Source organism: Manis pentadactyla, chromosome 3 (assembly GCF_030020395.1).
Source record: "Manis pentadactyla isolate mManPen7 chromosome 3, mManPen7.hap1, whole genome shotgun sequence".
Taxonomy (NCBI): domain Eukaryota; kingdom Metazoa; phylum Chordata; class Mammalia; order Pholidota; family Manidae; genus Manis; species Manis pentadactyla.
In genome coordinates, this window is record NC_080021.1 from 147274541 (window position 1) to 147297279 (window position 22739).

At 43.4% G+C, this 22739-nt stretch overlaps 1 protein-coding gene across 12 annotated transcripts in view; it reads left to right on the forward strand.

Moving 5' to 3' along the window:
- PRUNE2 (prune homolog 2 with BCH domain) overlaps window positions 1-22739 on the forward strand; it is a 237136-nt gene that overhangs the window by 157510 nt on the left and 56887 nt on the right. For 11 of the 12 annotated variants that reach the window (XM_057498559.1, XM_057498562.1, XM_057498561.1 and 8 more), the window contains exons 8-9: window positions 1105-7642; window positions 7981-8749. In XM_057498559.1, the coding sequence (XP_057354542.1) occupies window positions 1105-7642; window positions 7981-8749 (7307 nt within the window). Of the gene's footprint in view, window positions 1-1104; window positions 7643-7980; window positions 8750-11859; window positions 11952-22739 lie in introns of all 12 variants that reach the window. The other variant, XR_008996497.1, reaches the window with a different exon arrangement.

Below are 22739 nucleotides of genomic sequence, written 5' to 3' on the forward strand. Positions count from 1 at the left end.
CAACCCTCCCCACCTGTCACCCAAGAGACAGCACCTCAGAATCTAGAGCAACACAAGGCGGAAACCACTCTAGAGAAATCCCCCTCTGCCGTGTGGTCACGGTTGGTTAAGACTCAGCCTCTGCAGCTCTCCTGCCTGAGTTCACATGTGACCCCCACCACCCGTTAACTGCACTGTTTTGATCAAGCTACTTAACCTTCCCATGTCTCCCTTTCCTCATTGGCAAAATGGGTATAAAGAATCCCTACCTTGTAGAATTATTTTAAGGATTAAAAGAGGTAATGTAAAACCTTCAGAACTGTGCCTGCCATATGGAAGCACTCAATGAATGTGAATTATTATTAAAATTATATCTGTGTGAGCTTTGTAGTTGTTATTGTTATTGCCTCTACTTATCCTTTGGGGCCATTTCAAAGGCCCAGTGTGCAAAATATCTCCAGTGTTTCCTAAAAACCATTGAGCTGCAGCCCAGTTCTGGCCCCACATTGACTGTCATACTTTGGCTTGGCTTCCCAAGTCAGCCTTGTCTGTGCTGGGCTCCATATCGGTGCCTCTGGGGGTGAGAAGGGGATGATTGGAGCCTGAGTGCAATTGCACAGCCCATCCCTGGCATCTGCTTCCCTTTCCCCTCTTGTCCTTTGCCTTATGTCCTTTCAGAGTTAAAGCAGGTCCCAGCTGCCTGCTACTAAACAAAAGCCTTTCTCCTTTCCTAGTCACTTTTAAATCCAGCATTTTCCCCCTCATTCTTGTCAGCAACCAGAATTTCCTCTGCTTTTTGCAAACTTGAGTTTCACTCCTGTTGGTGTTATGTTACAATGAGGAAAAGATTTAGGGGGCTTCCATCTCTTTACCTGTAACTTGAAGGAGCTGGCAACATTGAGAAGCTGGATTTTGATTTAAAAGAAAAGCTAATTTGACAGAACTGGAGAATGAGTTGTGGTACATTAAATGGGTCTTTACATGTTTTACATTATACAGCTTTCAGTTTCTTGAGTTGTGTGTAGACAGATGAACACCGATTAATTTTATATTAAGAAAAATTTAAAAAGAGAAATTGCCAAGAGTGTCTGAGTGATCACACAGACCCCTGTGCCTCCTTGACAGATTTGCTGTGAATTGGAAGAGTGCCACAACCCTTGCCTGGAGCTGGAGCCCTTCGAATGTGGCTGTGATGAGATCCTGGTGTACCAACAGGAGAACCTGTTGGTGACGTGTGACCAGGTGGTTCGCCTTGTCAAGGAAGTAATCAGTAGGAGGTGTCCAGAGATGGTCTCCAGCAGCCGGACATCCTCTACAGAGGCCGTGGCCGGCAGCGCCCCACTCTCCCAGGGATCTTCTGGAATTATGGAATTGTATGGTTCTGATGTAGAGCCACAGCCCAGTTCTGTGAATTTCATAGAAAACCCTCCAGAGCTCAGTGACTCTAACCAGGCCCAGGTGGATGTCAGCATAGACCTTGTTAGCCCAGATAGTGGGCTGGCCACCATTCGGAGCAGCCGTTCATCCAAGGAGAGCTCGGTTTTCCTCAGTGATGACAGTCCAGTGGGAGAAGGGGCTGGGCCTCACCACAGCCTCCTCCCAGGGGTCGACTCCTATAGTCCCATCCCCGAGGGGGCAGTAGCTGAGGAGCACGCATGGTCTGGAGAGCGTGGTGAACACTTTGACCTCTTCAACTTTGACCCAGCTCCCATGGCTTCTGGGCAGTCCCAGCCTTCCTCCCATTCGGCTGACTACTCCCCAGCAGATGACTTCTTCCCCAATAGCGATTCATCTGAAGGACAGCTCCCCATGGAGCCTAAAGGACTCGACGAGATAGAGATGGATGTGTCTAATTATTCATCCAGTTCACTTTTGTCAGGGGCTGGCAAAGATAACCTTGTGGAATTTGACAAGGAGTTTGTCCAGAGACAAGAGAGTCCCAGGGATAACTCTGAAAGAAATCTGAGCTTCACAGGTTTTGGGAGCGATGAATCTCCTTCACCGGAAAGGCTGAAAAATATCGGAAAGAGGGTCCCACCAACACCTATGAATAGCTTTGTAGAAAGCTCACCATCCACTGAAGAGCCACCTCTACTCTATCCAGAAGCTCTGACCCAAAAAGCAGTTGACGTGGGTCATGCAGGGCCGCCTCAGCTCCGTGCACGGTGCAGCAGCTGGTGGGGTGGTTTGGAAATTGACTCGAAAAATATTGCAGATGCGTGGAGTTCTAGCGAACAGGAATCTGTCTTCCAGAGCCCCGAATCGTGGAAAGACCATAAGCCAAGCACAGTTGACAGGAGAGCCTCAGATTCTATATTTCAACCAAAGAATCTTGAATTCCCCAAGTCAGAGCCCTGGGAGCCTGAATTTGGTCAGCCTGAGCTGGACAGCAGTAACAGTCAAGACCGAAATGAGGAAAATCTGCAGTTTCAGAATCTGCCAGCTGAGAAATCACATTTGCCGAATGCTTCTCCTCAGGGAACAAACCACCTGATAGAAGACTTCTCCGCTTTGTGGCATTCTGATCACTCCCCCACAGCCATGCCCGAGCCGTGGGGAAACCCCACAGACGCCGGCAACCCAGCTGCTGCAGCGGCATTCCCAACCTGGAGTGCGTTTGGCAAAGAAGATGATGCCGAAGCTTTGAAAAATACCTGGAATGTGCACCCAACGAGCAGTGAGACACCTTTGCTGAGGGACCCGAGTGAGTGGGCCATAGCAAGAGGTGGGTTTTCTTTTCCTTCAAAAGACAATTCGCCAAGCGAGGCAAACAATGAAGGTGCTCCAGAAATCTGGGGCAAGAACACCGGTGACTCCAGAGACACGCTCCTCATCTCTGGAAATCCCAGGTCTGATCTGGGTCAAACATGGACTAGTCCTACACCAGCAAAGGAAGATCATCAGGGTTTAGTGGATCCAAGAAGTAGGGGGAAGGTGTATGAAAAAGTAGATTCCTGGAACCTTTTTGAGGGGAATATCAAGAAAGGAGGATCAGACATCCTAGCACCTTGGGAAGATTCCTTCTTATCATATAAATGCTCTGACTACAGTGCATCCAACCTGGGGGAAGATTCAGTGCCTTCCCCCCTAGACACCAACTACTCCACTTCTGACTCTTATACTTCACCAACATTTGCTGGAGATGAAAAAGAAACGGAAAACAAGCCGCTTGCCAAAGAGGAAGGTTTTGAATCAAAAGATGCTAACTCTGCCATAGGGGAGACTGAAATGCCTCCTCAATCACCGCAGCAGTCACCCAGGAATCGAATTAGCTCAGGTCCTGGGAACCTGGAAATGTGGGCTTCACCTCATGTAGACACTAGCTGTGAAATAAATGCCACTCACAGACCAGAACAAGATTTATGCAAGACGGAGCCCACGGAGACTGGGAACATGTCCACAGAGGATGACCTTGGGGAGAGCAGCCAGTCCAGTTATGACGACCCCAGCATGATGCAGCTGTACAATGAAACAAACCGCCAGCTCACACTCTTGCACAGCAGCACCAACTCCCGGCAGGTGGCCCCCGACAATCTTGACTTGTGGAACAGAGTGATTCTAGAGGACACTCAGTCGACTGCCACCATCTCGGACATGGATAATGATTTAGATTGGGATGACTGCAGTGCAGGTGTAGCGATCCCCGGGGAAGGGCCAGCACAAGGATACATGGCTGAAGATGCCGAACCCGAAACCCGATTCTCAGTGAGACAGCTAGAACCATGGGGCATGGAGTACCAGGAAGTAAATCAGGGCGACTGGGACCTCCCGGCCTCCTCTGAGCCCAGCAAGGACACTGCTCCCAATGACTATCACATACTGAATGAGAAGAGTGGACAGCTAATTGCAAATAATATTTGGGATTCCGTCATGAGAGATAACAACATGTCCTCATTGATGTTACCAAGCTCAGCATATGTTACAGATTCAGAACAAAGCAAATCGCCTCCAGAAACTCCCAGCTCAGCAGAAAAAAGTAAGAACATTCACATCCCAGATGTGCTGGAAGCTTCTGAAGACAGAGAGTTGGGAGCACTTGATCCTGACAACCAGGACACACGCAGAGGAGCCCTGCCAGGTGATACAGTGTCCTTGGTGGCCAGGCTTAGGAATCCAGGCCAGCTGGCATGCTCAGATCCGTGGAACAATCCTAGCTATGGACAGAGTGACAGTGAGAGGGAAGCCCACAGAGCTGCTGATCAGGAGCACCTCAGGGAAGAGGAAGAGATGGATAGAGCCTCGGGGATTTCTGGAAAAAGTCAGGAATGCTCTTCCCCAGTTGCACCTGAACATCAAGAAATCTGTGATGAGCCAGGCAAAATCAGCTCTTTTTCAATCACTTCCAGTCCTCAGACTGAGGAACCCCAGGAGGTTTTAGAACATGAGAAGGTGTCTTACAATCCAGACCTCTGTGATGTACAAACAGAGGTTTCTGCAAGTCACCTGCAGGCAAAAGAGACCTTTGAAAAGACCCTCACGAGTCACAGAAATTCAGATGAAACTATTGAGATTTCAGGTGGGCTTCAGTTAACAAAAACAGTATCTTTACCTGAAATAGATGTTGAGAAAACTGAAAAAGGTAGCATTCCAGAGCCAGACAGAGTGAACCAAGAACCACCTCATGAATGCCCCCAAAGCCTTGAAGTTTGGGATGGCCCTGGAGACAGTGGTCTGCAGGTCAGCTGTACAGGTTCTGAGAGAACTAAGAACCTGGAAGTTAAGAGTACTGACAATAGCCCCACGAGGGCCAGTTCAGGAAATCATGACAGAGAGAGTACTTCAAGTGAGTATTCACATTCAAGCACATCAAGTCCTGACCTAAATGATTCTTCAGCTGCATTACTTTCCTGGGACCATGGACCCAATACTGGGCATCAGAAGGAGAATCAAGGTGGTTGGAATGAACAGAAGCACCAAGAATCTGAACTAATTACTGCTGATGGCCAACTAGAAGTAATTACGGAAATGAAGGGCCTGGAGAAAAACAGAATGGACAGGCTAGAAAAGAGCTTAGATCACAAGGTTCCTAAATTTTTAGAGATTTGGAATGACTCAGCAGATGGAGATTCCCTTTCTGCTTTATCCAGCCCTGAAACAGGCAAATATTCTGAACACTCAGGTGCATATCAGGAAGGCAGTCTAGTGGTTAGCCATCAGGAGATAAATGAACATGACATTCCAGAAACTGTGCAGCCAGAGGGTGCCAAGTTCATTTCAGCAAGCTCAGGTTCTGATGAAGATAGTGCAGATGATGATGAGTCAGTGGAGAAAGAGATCCTTTTGGTCACTTCCCAAGTTGCTCAGCATGAACCCCGAGCTTGGGATTCATTGGATGAATCTAATAAGTTCTTGGTCACAGCTGATTCCAAGTCTGAGGCATTTTCTGCCTATGTAGGCAGTTCAGAACCAGCAGAGAATGAAAATAAGTCAAACCTACTCTGTGACAATCAACAAAGCAGCCCTGATCACTGGAATTTCTCACCACTAAAGGAGACTGAAATACAAATTACAGCAGTGGACAAGGAGACGAGATCTTCTCCGGAAACAGGGGAGACAGGAGACATCATATGGCAAGTATCTCCCAAAACTGAACCAAACAATGAAGATTATTCTAAATTGGAAATGCTTGGCTTCTCAGCTGAGAGTACCGAGTGGTGGAATGCCTCTCTAAAGGAAGGGCAACCAATTGAAAGTACATTTGAAGGGCAATCATCTAACTCAAGTGGTGTGTTAGAGATGAATTCTTCAGAATACCAGAATGTGGGTCCCTGGGGAGTACCCATTCAGGACGACACTGAACCCATGGAAATGCACTGCACTGATCCTTTCGGTGATAAACAGCAGTCACCCTTTCTGGATGGTATGGGGGAGAACTCCCACGAGCAACTTTGGAACATTCAACCAAGGCAGCCTGACTCAGAAGCTGATCAGCTTAGCCAACTCGTGATATTGGGCCAAATTAAAGAGAAGGATTCCAGAGAACAAACCTTCTTATCTTCTGCTGGTGATGAACTTACTTCTGAAACACCTACCCAAGAGCAGTGTCAGAATACAGTGCTGTCCATCTGGGATCAGCCAGACCCAACATTTACTCACACAGATGACAATGGATGTGTTATATCTAATGTTTCAACTATTGAGTGTCAAGAAACAAATTGGTGGAAAGAAGAAAAATCATATCCCAGGGAAATGACAAATTCAAGCATTGCCTCAGAAGAATTCCATGCTGTCAGTTCTTCCACCCAGTTGCTAAAGAAATCTCCCCCTAGTGAGGGCCCCCAAGGCGAGTTTGTGCCAGATATTTTACATGGCAACTTCCAAGAGAGTGGGCAACTGGCCTCAGCTTCGCCTGACTTGTGGATGGATGCTAAGCAGCCCTTCGGTTTGAAAGCAGATGGTGAGAATCCTGATATACTGACTCACTGTGACCATGACAGCAGTTCTCAGGCTTCCAACAGCCCTGATATATGCCATGATTATGAAGCAAAGCAAGAGACCGAGCAGCATGTCGGGGCTGAGACAGGACCTGAAGGGGAAGCCAGGAAGTTATATCTCACCGAGCCAAAGATGGATGAAGAGCCCAGTCAGGAACCTGGGCAGGAATTGGTCTCATACAATTCAGAACTATGTTCTGAAAACGCAACTCCGCTGCCTCCAGTCAGTGATCAGGCAAACAAAAATGACTCATCTCAGCCTTCCTCTCACAAAGGTTCTCCTGAACCTTCTGAAATAAATGCTGAAAACACTACAGGTTTACAAGCACCAGAAAAAGGATCCAACCCAGATGTAGCGCCATCTTTGGAACCTGTTGACAGAACAGTCTCCATGGCTGAAGACATGGGAACCAGTATTTTTATAACTCACCAAAAGCCAACCATGAATGGCAACAGCTCCTGGATATCGGAGGACTTGTCCCCCGAAAGTCAGACAGGTACAGGGGCCATGTTGGACCATGAGCCACCTTTTGCTGCTGAGAGTCCCAGTGCAGTTCCTCACATGTTGCTTGCCTCAGACACTTGTCTGGATGTAAGCGAAGCTGCCTTTGACCACAGTTTCAGTGATGCCTCAGGTCTCAACACATCCACAGGAACAATAGATGACATGAGCAAACTGACATTATCAGAAGGCAATCCTGAAACTCCAGTTGATGGAGATGCAGGAAAGCAAGATATCTGTTCATCCGAAGCCTCATGGGGTGATTTTGAATATGACGTCATGGGCCAAAATATGGATGACGATTTAATGAGAGAGCCTGAACACTTTCACTATGGTGGCGACCCTCCCTGGGAAGAAGATGCTCTGAAGCAATCGCTGGCACCTTACACACCTCCCTTTGATTTGTCCTTTCACACAGAACCTACTCTTGGTGTCAAAACAACAGAGGACAATGGCGCTCCAGAGGATGAGTCTTTGGGAAGTGAAACAGCAGAGATCTTGCTTTCTGCCCTTCCTGACAGAAGAAGCAAGAAGAACCACGCTGAGACCAAGAATAGACAGCCTGGAGACCAGCTGGTTGTGCTGCATATTCATGAAGACCCTGAACCAATGGTTTTGCCGGGAGAAACTGACTCCAACATCGAATTGTCTCCTTCAAACACTGACTGGGAAATAGAAACAGGTCATTTGGATTCACCACCAGGTGGAGACATCGGACCACTAAATGGTAAGAAACACCTCATTCCTCCACTGTTTCCCAAGAAGCTGCTGCTTTCAGGCACTTAACACATTTGTAAAATGCACTCTTCCTACCAATGTGGGTAAAGAGCAACTAACTACATTTGCAAAGCATGCAGTTACTAACCAAGTCCTGTGTTACAGCAGTAATATTTACTGCTTGTATAATACCTATCCTTGAGAGTGCATGAGAAAATCCAACAGCTCTACAAAATTAAAATATTTCTTAAATTATCTCTCTTTAGATGGATCATTTGCAAGGATCACGAATCACATAATGTGTTAATTAAGGTTTATTCTCTTCTTACCTTCGTCTTCCACTTCTAGGTGCCAGCGACGAGGGAATATTAGAGTTGGAAGAAGAAAAAATAATTCCTATCAAAGAGCCTGAGCAGATAGAACCAGAATTTGGGGAAGAAAGATACACAGAAAAGAATGAAGATCATCACACCCTACACATAGATTACATACTTGTAAACCATGAAGAAAATGCACCCCCTAAGCCAGAGGCGTGTGAAGCAAGAAAAAACAAATCTGAATTAGAAGAGTTTCATGTAGGTTCTGAAGAAACAGGGCTGCCAGGAACTCAGTTAGCAAGCTTTCCAGACACGTGCCAGCCTGCCTCTTTAAATGAAAGAAAAGATCATTCTGCAGAGAGAATGTCTTGCAAAGATGCTAAGAGATCATCTCTCGAAAGTCCTGGGCAAGACCAGACTTGGATGGTCTTGGGCCAGAGTGAAGTCTGTGATCCATCAGCAGAAGCTAGGGACTCAGGGCCTGGGTGGCTTGGCAACGCTGTGGAACCAGCCACTGATCCTGGCTTTGGCAAAGGTCCCCAAATGCAGGTTTCGGGAGAAATGAAACCTCTAGAATCTGTAGCTCTAGAGGAAGCCTCTGGTCTGAGCAGCCAATCATGGAAGAGCAAGAGCAGAGGCAGGGCTGGCCCAGATGCTGTTATGTTGCAGCCCATCACCCATGACAATGAATGGGAAATGCTTTCACCGCAGCCTTCTCAGAAAAACATAATCCCTGAAACGGAAATTGAAGAGGAGACAGAGTTTCTTGAGTCCAGAACAGGGAAACCAAGACCAAATGGGTAAGCAAAAAGCTAGATTTATTTTTCTCCTGAATACCGCTTTATTAGAAACTGGGAAAATGATGAGGGATTATGGAATGTAAAGAATACCTAGATGACAGAAGTTTTGCTTATATTTATTGCAAAGAATACTGTCAGTAAAAGCAGCTGCTGGATAACCATAATGGTAATGATTTGTGTATATTTTCAGCTAAATAAGCTCCTTTGATTTCCATCCAGTCTAATTTTACTTACTCTTCTGATACTTAAAATTACTCCACCTACTCAATACCTATATTACTCTTAAACAAGCAGTTAGAGTCAGAGGGAAGGGCACTGACCTTTATTCATAGTGCAAGGCAGTTGGCACACACTGACTCACTGAATGCTTACAACGACCCTGAGGTGGTAGGTATCATTATCTTTATTTTACATATACTGGTGGGTGGAGGGATCTTGAGTTTCAGGAAGGTTCTATAACTTGCTTAGAATTAAGTAATCAGAGTGAACATTTGGGTTCAAAGTTTTCCACCTCCAAACATGTACCTTTCCAGCTATCACATTGCCTATCATACAGAGAAGGTGATTCTGGTTTACTCAAGCACCTAATTTACTACTGGGAGTAAGGAGACTCCACAGCAAGCTTGAAATCTTTGTGTGAAACATTCCCTAATTGGCCGAAAAACTGGCAAGCCACCGTCACATCCTTCATTCATTTTCATTTATTTATTCATTCATTCATTCATTCATTACCACAGGGTTTTTGGGAATCTGTTCTGGGCCAAGTTTCTGAGTAGCAAATGGACATGGAGCTGGGAACAGGATGTCTATCCTGCCTTCAGGCTTCCAGGCCCTGTGGAAACTGTGTGGGGCTGTTCATTTCTCTGCATCTGCCCTGCTAAAGCCCTCCTGCTTCCAGGGACAAAAGGGCAAATTGTGAAAAATAACAAGTGAAGGGGAAGATCATGTTTCCTCCTTAAAGTGCAGTGGAGAAAAGATGTCTTTTTTCCTACTCATTTTGGGAGTATAAAGGCCTATACACACCATGTGCTCACTGTGTGCAAGTCAAGGAATCTGGATTCCAGCCTGGCTCTAGCATGACTGGTTATGCATTTTAGGATTAACCCTAGGCTTACATTTCTTCATCCATAAAATTAGTGGGTTGGGCTAGAGGAGCTCAAGCTTTCCTACAGTATTAAAGCCTGTGAACTTAATATGTGTGTAAATAGAATGTGTCCAGAAGGGCTTTGGCATTCACCAGTTATATTTCTCCATGAAAGGAACAAGGGAAATAGAATAGCAGGGTGCAATGCGGGTTAGTGAAGTGCCTTCAAGAGTTAAAAGTTATACCACATTCAAGTGCAGCTTCATAAAGCCAGACATTTTCAGTTGGCCTAATCTTTCTTTTGTCCTGTCAAGCTATTTCCTTCCAAAGAGACCCCAGAACTCTTACCAGAAAGGGAATAGCAGATGGACCCCAGCAGCCCTGCTGGCATTGTTATAGATTGAGCTAAGCACGCAGGAAGCCTGCAGTTGGCTGAGCTATTGTTTGGCTTCTTGTCTGCATTTCGCACATGCCCTTGGAATCCAACAGATGAAGAGTGTTCCATTGTGCCACCAGCCCCTTTTCTTTCAATTTCTTTCCTCATCCTTTCCTGCTCAGCCCCTTTAGTAATGAAAGTCTTCTCACAATTGCGAGAAGGAGCAGATTTCCTGCTGGCATCTGTATTACCTTTTGCAAAAATAATTTATACCAAAGGTGCTTGAAAGCTTCCCTCTGTTCCAGATTTTGGGAGAGTGCAGAATTCCCTAAAATAGTGATTCCTAAGTGGGGTCCTAAAACCAGCAACTCAGCATCACCTGGGTACTTGTTAAAAATGCAGATTACCAGCCATCTGCGGTTCAACACCTCCTCCAGGTGATTCTGAAACACGCTGAAGTTTAAGCAGCATTGGTCTAAAACTTACACACCCAGCCCTCTGGGAGTGTATACCTTAGTAAGGGAGTTCAACATAAGTGAAAAGGTAGACAGTAGTGGAATATTTAAACCAAGAAAGTTAATGTCCAGTGTCCGTTTAAATATAAGTAGCTATCAATTGGCAAGCATCTGCCATGGACCAGGTACTGTGCTCCGTCCTGCAGGACCTCCCCTTACCATGGCCACTGCCTGAGGGAAGAATCACAGGGGAGGAAGCTAGTGTTCAGACAGGCTGAATCACTTGCTCTGGTTTATACTTAGAAAGTGATGAAGCTGGGATTTGAATTCACTGTGTCCAGAGGAAATGTAAAAGCCAGCAAGTCAAGATGAGAGGCATCTGTGTAGGGCATTTTTATGCAGGAGGAACAAGGCACAGATAATCATTCAGCAGGGCCAGGAAATTGTGCCCAGGGCCCACAACACTTTAAGGGGCCCCTGAGAAGTTTTGAATTTCTTTTAAAAGAAAAAAGAAAACAATAATTACACTCCTGGGTAGATTATACTTCTTTCTACCAACGCAAATGTAATTTTTAGATTTTTTTTTTTTTTTTAAGCAAAGGAAGGAGCTTGTGAAGGCAAAAGTGACTAAGGCCCATTAAAATCCCACTGTGGTCCTGAGAAGTACAATTTGAGATGGGCGTTAAAGGCAGGTCATAATCTGGGCAGGCAAAGAAGAGGGTGGGAAATCAGCCAAGATACCTGGGAATGGGAAGCATAAAATAAAGGAAATCACGGAGATTGGAGGGTCATCACAGAAGCAGTGTGTTAAGAGAGCCTTATTTTCCCAAATGAAAACTGGCAACATTTTCTGACACACAATCTAATCATAGGACAGAATACCCCAAATCAAGACTCCTCTGAAAAGAAAAAAATGTTAAACCTTGTGTTCACAAATAAAAGTAGGCTGATAGTATATGCGGTGTGAGGTACCAGCTACAAATCGGCTTCTTGCCCTCCCCTCCCCTAGCCACACCTCCTCTTAGCTCCCACCCTGTTTTGAGAGCAGAAAGCTGTGTTTTCAAAATGTGAGGAAGCAGTAGAAAGATGCCTTTCTTCCTCATACTCCATCTGCTGACTTTAGCTAACAAAACTTGGTGTAAGTGCTGGGAGACAAACTCCCTTGTGATCGTCAGCTCTGTGTTCTGGCTCCCAGGATCAGCAGAAACTTCTGCCAGCACCTTGGTCATCCTGCAGCTGCAGAGGTGCCAGCTCAGGATCACACACCAGTTCCCAAGACAGTGATGGGTATGTCTTATCTTTCCCAGGTGGTCACGGAGAACACCTGCAGAGTGATCTGAAGCACATAAAATGTTCTTACAATGAAGAATCATGTGTATATTTATTTCAGAGAAGGCGTGGTTGCAAGGATGTCACGTGAAGGGCAATTTGATTACGTACTAGTCAGAGTTCTCCAGAGAAACAGAGCCTGTAAAAGTATTAGAATATATTGCTATTGAGAGTGAGAAACAGAGAGATACAGGAGAAAGAAAGTGTTTTAAGGAATTGGAATTCGATCACCCAATTTCAGGGATGGGCAAGTCTGAAATCTGTAGGACAGGCCAGCAGGCAAGAAACTCAAGATGAAAGTTGTTTCAGTCTTGAGTCCAAACTCTGTGAGGCAGCAAACTTTGACCAAGTCTCTGAACTGCAGACTTGAGAAGAATTCCTTCTTTTTTTTGGGAAACTTCAGATTTTGCCCTTAAGCCTTTGACTAATTGGATGAGACTCATCCACATTCTGGAGAATAATCTGCCTTACACAAAGGCTGATTTCAGTGTTAATCACATCTTAAGAAACCTTCAGAGCAATATCTACACTGTTTTTTGGCCAAATAATTGGGCACCATAGCCTAGCCAAGTTGGCACATAACATTAATCATCATAGATTATATTCGAAAGCCTGAGCTACAAACAAATGTGAAATCATTAACGTTTGCAAACTCACCATCTGAATTATATAAAAATGGGACAATTGATAGATCAACATACTGGCTTTCTATGGAAGCGGGTCAAATAAATATCTGTGGAAGGTGTTGCAAGGAAATAATTCCCAAGAGGATGAAGCAAACTGACAATACTAGTCCAGACTTTGTAGATTATGCAACAATGGGTGGTGAGGGAGTTGTGGGCAGAGGGGAGAAGAAAGGGGGGAGCTGTTGTCACATGCACTTTCCAAACAGTGTTTAGAGGTAAACTGATCCCTATATTTGTGGAACTGTATCTTGTAGGCCAGCTCTGTGTGGTGAGCTATTTGGTGCACCCTGAAATAAAAATGTCCTTCAAACACAATATAGCTCATATTCCACATGACCTTTGTGCAATTTTTGGCCTTTTTCTCTCTCCAACAAGACTGTGTAAAAGACAGTTTGTCTTACTCCCTGTGAGTGACACTGATAGATCTTATGCTTTCATGAGACCTTCTGAAATGAGGCTTTTTCTGTCTATATGATTTATGGTTGAGGAGTTAGTATATTGGAGTTACACCCATGGGAATGTTGAAAATGAAAAACAGGTAGAAATCTATTGAGTCTTTCTCTCAGTGTTGGGTAATGATATGTTTGGGCACTGGGAGAAGAATCAGGCTCTTTGAGCACGTACCACCCCCTCTCCGGGTCTTGCTGTTTGGATGGGCTGTATCCCAGCTGCAGACATTTGCTCTTTTTCTGAGGTAAGCTGATACTCTATGAACTACAGCTTTCCCTTGTTTAATCTCTGTTTTTTGGCTTTGCCCTCAACCAAACCTGGAAGACCAAACTTGGCACAGACTCTCTGTTCATTTATTCTTATAATTATATTTAGTGGGTTATGTTTGGTGACTTTGTGGTGATAATTAAGTATCCTTAAAAGTCCTTTAAATCTGCACTTTAATTCAGGCCTTCGTCTCCTTTTCTAAAAAATCAAATTAAATTTTGGTGTCTCCCCCATCCCAACCTCTGCCACTCTGCTCTTCTGGCCAGCCCTACCCAGAGCAGACTTCCAATGAGCGCTTATGGCTAGACAAATACATTCTTTTCTTTGGTCCACCCGATTGCCATCTTAGATACACAGGGCAAGTTTTATCATCCCTATGTCACAGACAAGCAAACTGGCTCAGTAAGTGACATCTGTTTAATATCATTCAGAAATAAGACCGTGATAAAGCTGGGACTTGAACTTAAGTCTTCCCCCTTCTAGACTATTGCTTGTCAGTAAGACCCAGAAGACAAAACAATCATATTTTTTAACTACTTCTATGGGTTGATGTTTTTATTCCTATTCTCCCATCATCCCATTGAAAGGTACAACAAGTTTAAGGGCCAAAGTTCCCAATGAGGTATTTTGAGACAGAGTCAGAACTTGCTTCTGACTATTCACACTGTCATGTGACCTGCATGCTCTTTTCACACCTGAATGTGTATTTTCTACCACAGCTAATTTGTGTTGGTCACTGCCAGGTCAGTGGGCTGCTCCTGTCTGTGGTGTGTGAGGCCAATTGAAGTGGACAGAGGCCAGAGGGATGTGAGAGAATCAAAGCCCTTCTGAAGAGGCAAACGAGTTACTCAGCACAGCAGGCTTAATTGGAAAGTCATCGATGGCACCAAAGCTCCTGAAAAATGTGCTAAGATTGGTTCACTGTCCCCCAGAGCTTTGGACAGTCTGTTTTCAAGAGCTATTTGAGAGTTTTTTCAAAACAGAGGCTGCACAAAGTCACTGTTTGGGGCATGCTTTGTAGAAATCCAAGCTGTGCCAATGGAGGAAATGAGAATGACACCTTCCCTCCATTTCAACTGTTGGTTAAGGATGTGACTTCTTTTCATTGTTGACGTAAGAGAGTTTTGTTGTAGGTAATGGCCAGGGAGTAAAATATGTAATTCACATAATGTTGATCAACTCAGAATCAGAATTTATAGAGGATCAAGTGAAAAATGTGTAATGCATATGTTCCTGTACATTTTCCACAATCTGCCCTGGATTAAGCCCAACCCAGCCAAGAACTACATACATGTACCACATTGCCAAGGATACTATAGAATTTCTTTATACTTTATTATTCTCATGTGCACCATTGACTTTACCTTGATGGAAAATTTCTGGTCAACCCAGTGAAACTCATCCCTATGCCAAGGATATGATTGAGACCATAGTTTTCTAATCAGAATACCTGTACTCTTGTGATCCAATCCAATCCAATCTCCATCATGACTACTAGCTAAGGAATATGACTTTCTTTAATTAGTAATATTGATATAATTGGTCATATTTATCCTTTTGAGTTGGTTCCTTGGAAACTTACATTCAATACAAATACATCACTCACTGGTATCAAATGTGTAGAATTTTAGATTAAGTATGTTATTATATCAGTCCAAGTCCTAACTCCATGTGTGATTCTGCCACCCTTTTTCTTTCCCTGCTATTTTTAAGTGATAGTGGTGGATTTATAAACCAATAGGTTATATATATCAACTTTCTCTTTAAGTGGAAGTATGAATGAATGTGTGCGTCCTCTTTAGAACTGTTCACAGTTCCCTGGAAGAAACTTCCTCGGGTTCCTTGCCGCTTTGCTCTGATGTCAGCACTTCTTTTCATGACTGGCTTCCCATCCTATCTTCTACATATTGAAATTCTACTTGGCACTTAAAACCCGGACCAAATGCCTCTTCCTTCCTAAAACATTCTGCCATCTTTTCAAAGAGAAGAAATCCCTTCCTCTTCTGAGTCTCCCGACATTTGTACCTCTTTTGTGATCTTCCTCACATTCAGCCTCATCTTATATTTATTAGAGACTTTTTTATTAACCTACCTGGATGGAAGCCACTCAAGGTGTGATTACAGTGTATACTTCTTTATACCCCACTACTTTAAACAGCATTAATACTCCAGTTGTAACTTAAGTCAAATGTTAATTGAAGGGGGATAGCAGAGTCCTTCAGATGAGTGAATCTTAGAAACTTTAGTGGACTATCTAGTTTCCTTCCACCATATAAAATCATTTAGATTTTCATAAATGACACTGGCCTGTGATTTTCCTTTATCATATAGCTTTTGTCTAGTTTGGGAATCAAAGTTATATTGACACTGTGAAGCAAACTAGGGAGCTTTCCCTATTTTTTTTCCTAACCTTTGTAATAACTTGTATAATCTGGGGTGGGCGTGTCACTTAATGAAGATTAATTAATATTTATAGAACTGTGTCTTTTGCTTATTTCTGGGGGTAAATTTTTTACTAGCCATTTGATTTCTTGATGATTACTGGTCTACTCAGGTTTTCAAATTCTTCCTGAATCAACTTTGCTATTTAATATTTTTCTAGAAAATTGTCCATTTTGTCAAAGTTTTCAAAATTTTTGAAGTTGTTCACATATTCTTATTTTTCAATCTCTGCTATAGCTATAGTTTTATCATTCTTTTGTTCCTAATGCTATTTATTTGTATCTTCTCTTTTATCCTTGTTCAGTTATTCTAGAAATGGGATCATTTTATTAATCTTTTCTAATAACTATATTTGGTTTTGTTGATTTTTTCCTTTTTTCTACTTTACTAAATTCTGTTTTCATCTATTTTCTTTCCTGATATTAATATTGCTGTACTAGCTTTCTTTTTGTTAGTATGTGTTATGTTCTTTCTGTTTATCTCAGAGATCCCTGCTCTTGCCACTGAGCACCAGTCAGTCACTGTTAATTTCTGCCCACATAGTTGAACTAGTTCACTGAATCCCATGATACTCACATTTCCCTACTGCTAACTTCCAATTCATGTTCAAGACAGAAATTGGATCCCAGAATTGTTTGTCACACCTGACTCTTTAATCCAACTATATTGGAGGTGGCCTCCTTCTCAATTTTATTATAATGATCCAGCTGAGTATACCTACCTACCCGAGCCCCAGTGTGTCATCTGTAAGCCAGCAGTCCAGCACACATGTGTCTGCCCAGCCTTCCATGGCAGCCCTGCCCTGGTCCTTCAATCAGACTTCCGTCTCCATCCTACCAACCTGGCTCTACCATCATCTCCACTCACTGGCTTGAGTGAGCCTTTCAAATGTAAATATCATCCTTTCACTGCCCACCTTCTTAAAACCCTCCAATGTCTTCTCATCTATTTTTGGAATAAAATCCTAATTCTTTACTGTAGCCTATAATGCCCTGTGTTGCTGCTTACGTTTATGAACACCAAGACCACTTTCTCCACCAGCTCTCTGTCTAGAACTCTCTCGACATAGCTGGCTTGTTCTCATCATTCATAACTCCCCAGAGAGACCTTCAGGAACTGTTCATCTACAGTGGCAGGCACTGCAGTGACTCTAGCCCAGTGGTTCTCAACCAGGGATGATTTTTCACCCTGCCACCAAAGAAACATTTGGAGACATTTCTGATTGTCACAACTAGAGCAGATACTACTGTCATCTGATGGGGAGAAGCCACGGATGTGGCTACGTATCCTACAGTGCACAACAGAGCCCTCCACAGCTCAGGATTAGCCAGCCCCGAGGGTCAGTAGTGCTGGGATGAGAACCCTGCTCTGTTCTGCTGCCCTGTTTTATTTTCTTCCTACCACTTGTTTTTTCTATCTAAAACCATCTTCTGTTTATTTGATGGTGCTGTCTGTCTCTGCATGAGAATTTACCCACCAAGAAAGCTGAAGTTTGGTTTGTCTTGCTCATGACTGTGCCCCTAGTGCTGAGAACAGCACTTGCCACATCATAAGCACCCCATAAGTGTGCATGATGGAATGAATGGGAAAGAAAGACAAGTTTGGCCACATAATTTACTTATAGTGAAACTGGTAATTTCTGGTGGTTGCTGCTTTCTTTTCCAAGGGAGATGTATTAGATTTAGTTTCAGAGTGACTTGGTTCAGGCTGCTGTAACAAATTACCACAGACTGAGTTGCTTATAAACAAGAGGAATTCATTTCTCATAGTTTCAGAGCCCAGAAATCTGAAATCAGGGTGCCAGCAATGGTCCAGTTCTGGGAAGAGTCCTCTTCCAGGTTGCAGACTGCCAGCTTCTCATTGTATCCTCACCGGGCAGAAAGGGAGAGAGAGAGAGAGAGCTCTCTGGAGTCCTTTTATAAAACACTAAACTCCTTCATGAGGACTGTACCTTCATGCCCTCATCTAATCCCAATTACTTCCCAGAGGCCCCACATCCTAACACCATCACACTGGGTGAAGGGGAAGGGTTTAAGCCAGTGAATTGTGGGGGGCACAAACATTCATAACAGAAGTATTCTTCTTTTCAAATGTTGCAAAATCCATCTTCTCCCTTCTTTTGAAATTTGAGAGCATAGTTATCTATGCTTGGTGTTCTTGTCTTTCTGTTCTTTATAATTCCTCCAAGATTCAAGCAGCCTTTCTGTCTTCTTAGAGTGCTATTAGCCACTTCCCTCAGCCTCACAGAGAAAAGCAGATGGGCCTGTTCAATTGTTTTTGTATTGGTCATCTGTTGCCTCTGCCAGTTTGAATGTCCAGAGAGGAAACATTCTTCCACTTACTTAGTCATGTGTTATACCATCAACTCAAGTAGCATTTGATAACATACAATCTTCAAAGACCTTTTTTATTTTTATTTTTTAACCTCAATTCATTAACTAATAATTTGAAAAGATTAAGTTCTCAAAAACTAACTGTCCCCTGGAGAAATTCATATCTATCATGCCCTTTTTTGTCTGTATAATAATGAGGATGCTACTTAATTCTATTTTTTTGTAATAATTGTAACTGCTTTAGTGCAATCAATAAAGTACTACCTTCCTCAAGTGCCCAGCTGTCTTAGCTATTTCTCCCTGGCACAGTCTGAGAGAACATCCTACTAGACAAAGAGAGATACCATTGGTGATAACAGATGCTCCACATTTCCCTATTTAATGAAGTGTTACCTAAATATTTTTAAAATACCTGTGATGGGCCTGATGACCATCACTTAATCACTTTCCATATTAATTAATGGCTGACTTTTAAAACAGATATTAAAGACAGATTTAGTTACATGATCTGTTCTACAACACCTGACTCCTCTTTATGCAGCCTCCAACTGCCCCGTTTTTCCTTGCCTCTAATGGGCTTCCACCTCACCGAGATCCCAGGCTCAGCTCTGCAGCCATCTGTTCCCCCCCCATGACTTGGCTCACCTTGGCTTTGGGCAATGCCCTTATGTGCTTTTCTTTTCACTGAAACTCTGCTAGTCAGTGACCCAGCAGTCACGCCCTCCTGATGGCCCCACCTCATAGTGGGAGATAGATGGCACAGGAGACATTAGTTCATCATAACTTCCAATAAACTGAAGTATTTTGTAGGTTTTTAGTTTAAATAAAGATTTTTAAAAATTACTTTGTCCTCTCTCCCTTTCCTGCTGCACTCCCACCACCCCTCACAGCCATGGGGAGGTCAGGAGATGACTTTAATAAACAATAGGGGCTCATGTTTCTTAAGTGTGTACCATAGCCAGGCCCTCTGCTGGGTAATTCGCTTTCTCATTTTATTAGACTTAGATCAAATGGTGGTTACCTAAAGCTGTACCATCCCCCTCTTCTATCATAGCCCCCACCACCACCGAAAAGGAAAAAGATAATTAAACATGGGATTTCTAACACTCTACTTCTGAGGATGGTACCCAAAGTTACTTTTTGCATTGACATTTTGCTAGCTTATGATCTAAAGTCCTTGGTTTGTGTGACGATATATTTTTTAAGATCGCACGAATGTATGCCTTTCTCTTATGTAAACTTTTCATCCATCTTTCCTTTGCCTTAACTATATCAACTATTTCTGTTGGTGTTTTTAGAATTAGTAATAATACTAGTATCTTATGTAAACTTTTCATCCATCTTTCCTTTGCCTTAACTATATCAACTATTTCTGTTAGTGTTTTTAGAATTAGTAATAATACTAGTAGCTAACAGTTATTTTAAGTTTATTGAAATTTATACTCTCTAAGATCTCTACCTAGATTATCTTAAAGTGTTATTATTATTATCCATTTGTGAAGCAGCAGTCTGAAGTAGCAGGCAGCTTAGAAACTGGTCCATACCTGCTAATAAGTAGTAGAGGTTAGATTTACACTCGGGCCTTCTGACTACAGGATCTACATGCTTTATGGCCACTCGCTTTGTCTCCCAGTAGCCAAAACTGTGTGGATCATGGACAAACATCCTACCTTTCTCTAGAACCTCTGATTGGGCTTCTTTATGAATCTTGCTATGCTTCCATTGTCATTTTATTATGGTGTTAACCATTGTCCGTAAAATGAAAACAATCACACTGTCACCTCACTGGATATGCTGTGAAACCACAGCGTTGTATTTTTTTAAAGACATCTCAAGGGAACTAAATTCCTTCCAACCTGTGCTTTGAGTCTATTCACATCCAATCTCACTCAGAAACGGGAGTTGCAGCAGTTTCTCTGAGCAGACACAAAAATCAAGGGGCATTTCCGGCTCCAAAAAAAGGGGAGTAAGAGAGAATTTTTATGTTTCCCAAAGAAACTCTGGCCAGCCGCAGCTCGGTCCGCAGCCTAAGCAGCGCCGCGGCGCCGGCCGGTTCTCTGGGAGGTCTGGGAGGCAGGTGATCGTCCTTATTTAGATGTGCGAGTGATCATGTGACCAGAAAATGGAGGCGAGTCTGTATTTCCAGTTAACCGCTCCGGAAGGCAGATGCTGAGGAGCTGCGACCAAGCATCCTTCTCTCCCTCCGGGCGGCCAGCCTCCTCGCATCTTCAGAAGGTAGGTGGGTCCTGGCGCGGCTCCGGGAGGATCGGGTCCGGCAGGACAGACTGCCACGCAGAGTGTTGTTCCCGCCGGCTGGTCTGTTGCTGCTGGGAAGTCGGAAGGGGAGAAAGAGGGATATGAGAGGATGCGGAGCGCTGTCCAGTCCCTCGCCGGTGACAGCTGGCAGCTGCATTTCCTTCCTTGTCAACTCATACTGGAAAGGCTGCGGTCCGTTATCCTTATGCCCTAACCCCTTTCTTGACGATCAGGTGAAACAGAGAACACAGACTCTGCAACAGCTAGAAACATTTTTCATTCCTTTCTGTCTGTGATGAAAATGGAGATAGGAAATCAAAGGAAGTGACAGTTGGGAAACTGTTTAAGACTCTTGCCTAATGGGTATTACAATGTGTATTTGGATTATTTGACAAGCAGAGCGGCCCTGCTTCAGTGGCATATTTATTTTATATTACTGCTAATAATTATTGAAGCTAGTAACACATACACTTTTCTTTTTTCTAATGCATCTTGTAACCTTTAAGTCTTACCTAAGTTTTAAGCTGCAGATATAGGTCATCCTCAAAAATGGACTTATGTGTTTCTCTATTGGCTTTTCAAAGTCAGGATACAGAATACACTAATTATAGAATATCAATATTTCACTAAGAAACAAAGTTATGGGATGAACTAAAAAAAAAATTAACACCTGGTCAATTTCAAACAAATGCATGGATTATTAAATTCCTTTGTGGAAACCACAAATAAAACTAGACTCCCACCTAGAAGGAGCAATTTAAAGTATGATTCTGCCTAAGCTCTGAGTGCTGGTCATGATGATTTAAAGGAGGGGGAACATAGTCTCGATACACTGCCCTTCTTTCATGTAAACTCTTGCGATGGTGTCGATCTTATGGTTAACTGCTATGCGAGCCCAGCTCATTGCCTCCCAGGCTCCCTGCCAACCAGATGGTCTCCCATGCCCCTCCCATAGAGAAAAATAGGAGCTGCCACTGAATTAGTCCATTTCAAAATGTTCGTTTGATGAAAGTTTTCTTGATATCGTAATTGATAATATTCACAGAATGTAAAACCTGGAATCCGTAGGTTAAAATTCCTGGTGATTAAAAAAAAAATGGCCCATGAAATTTCTCTTGATTTGATAAGAGAGACTTCTTCTCTGAGAGGAAAAACTCTTTCTGTTTGGAACTACACATATTCAGGATAGAGAATGCTCTATATTAAAATGGCTTGGAGCTTGTTCTGCAATTCAGGGACAAATAAAAAACAAGATGAGGCTGTTGGCACCCACAGCCTCACCTACACATCGCCAGGAGGTTGAGCTTTGTAATGCAAAGTTACCCTTTCTGTCCAAAATAAGGTCTAGAGCTTCAGAGGTGCTTAAGGGTAATGAGCCAGATTCTTCTGTTAAGAGGAAGTCAAAGTAACTCTTTCCCAGTGGTTCCAGATCAGTTTGATACATCCCAGTGGATTTCCATTTCCATGCCATTTGGTTTTATATTCTCAAAAGCTTTGTACTCCCGGAAGGATTGACCTCTTATTAAAGATTCACAGTACTTCCTTGACCTTTAGACTTTGTACTATCTAGCTAGCTGAAGACAAGGTGTGGGGTTTGCACATAGGTTCAGGTATTTAATAGAGGCTGCAACAGGAAAGCTTGAGTTCACCTACAGTAAATGAAAGCTTACTTTTTTCTTCTTAGCTAGCCTGGAATTGCTTGCCCTGGTTGATATGTCAGGATTTTTCAGACAGTCTTTACATGAACTGACTTCCTGGCATAGTATCTGAGTTTGGGTCAGGTCCTCAATTCCTTATGGATTCCAGTTAACAGTATAGTTGGGAGAAGGGGTGAGAAGGGGCGAAGGGAAAAGTCGTGAAGGGCAGATTCTGCCCTGGTATCCTGTCTGCATCAGAGTTGACAAAGACCACTTGGATACAGCATCTTCTGGATTAATAAGGGTAGGAATGGTGGGGTGCTGGGAGGTAGTGTGCAGGAAGGGTGTAGGAGAAGATGTAGGTGCTGTCTGAGCACCACTGTCATGTGAGAGCTCTGTCAACCATCTGCTGCTATTTTGATAGTTGCCTGATGCTATGTATTCTCACATCCTGAGTGTTATTAAGTTAATAGAAGCTGAAATAAATCTTAGGATTCATTTTGACTCACTTCTTCAGTTTACAGGTAAGAAAATGAGCCCTAGTTAGAGTGAGGGATTGGCTCAAAATCACAGTCAGTGACTGGGATTGGAAGCCGGTGGCCTGGCGCTAGCCTTCATCTTGCACTATTTCCTTTCATCCCAGGGGTCTTGGGAAGCCCCGAGCAAAATCTAGTC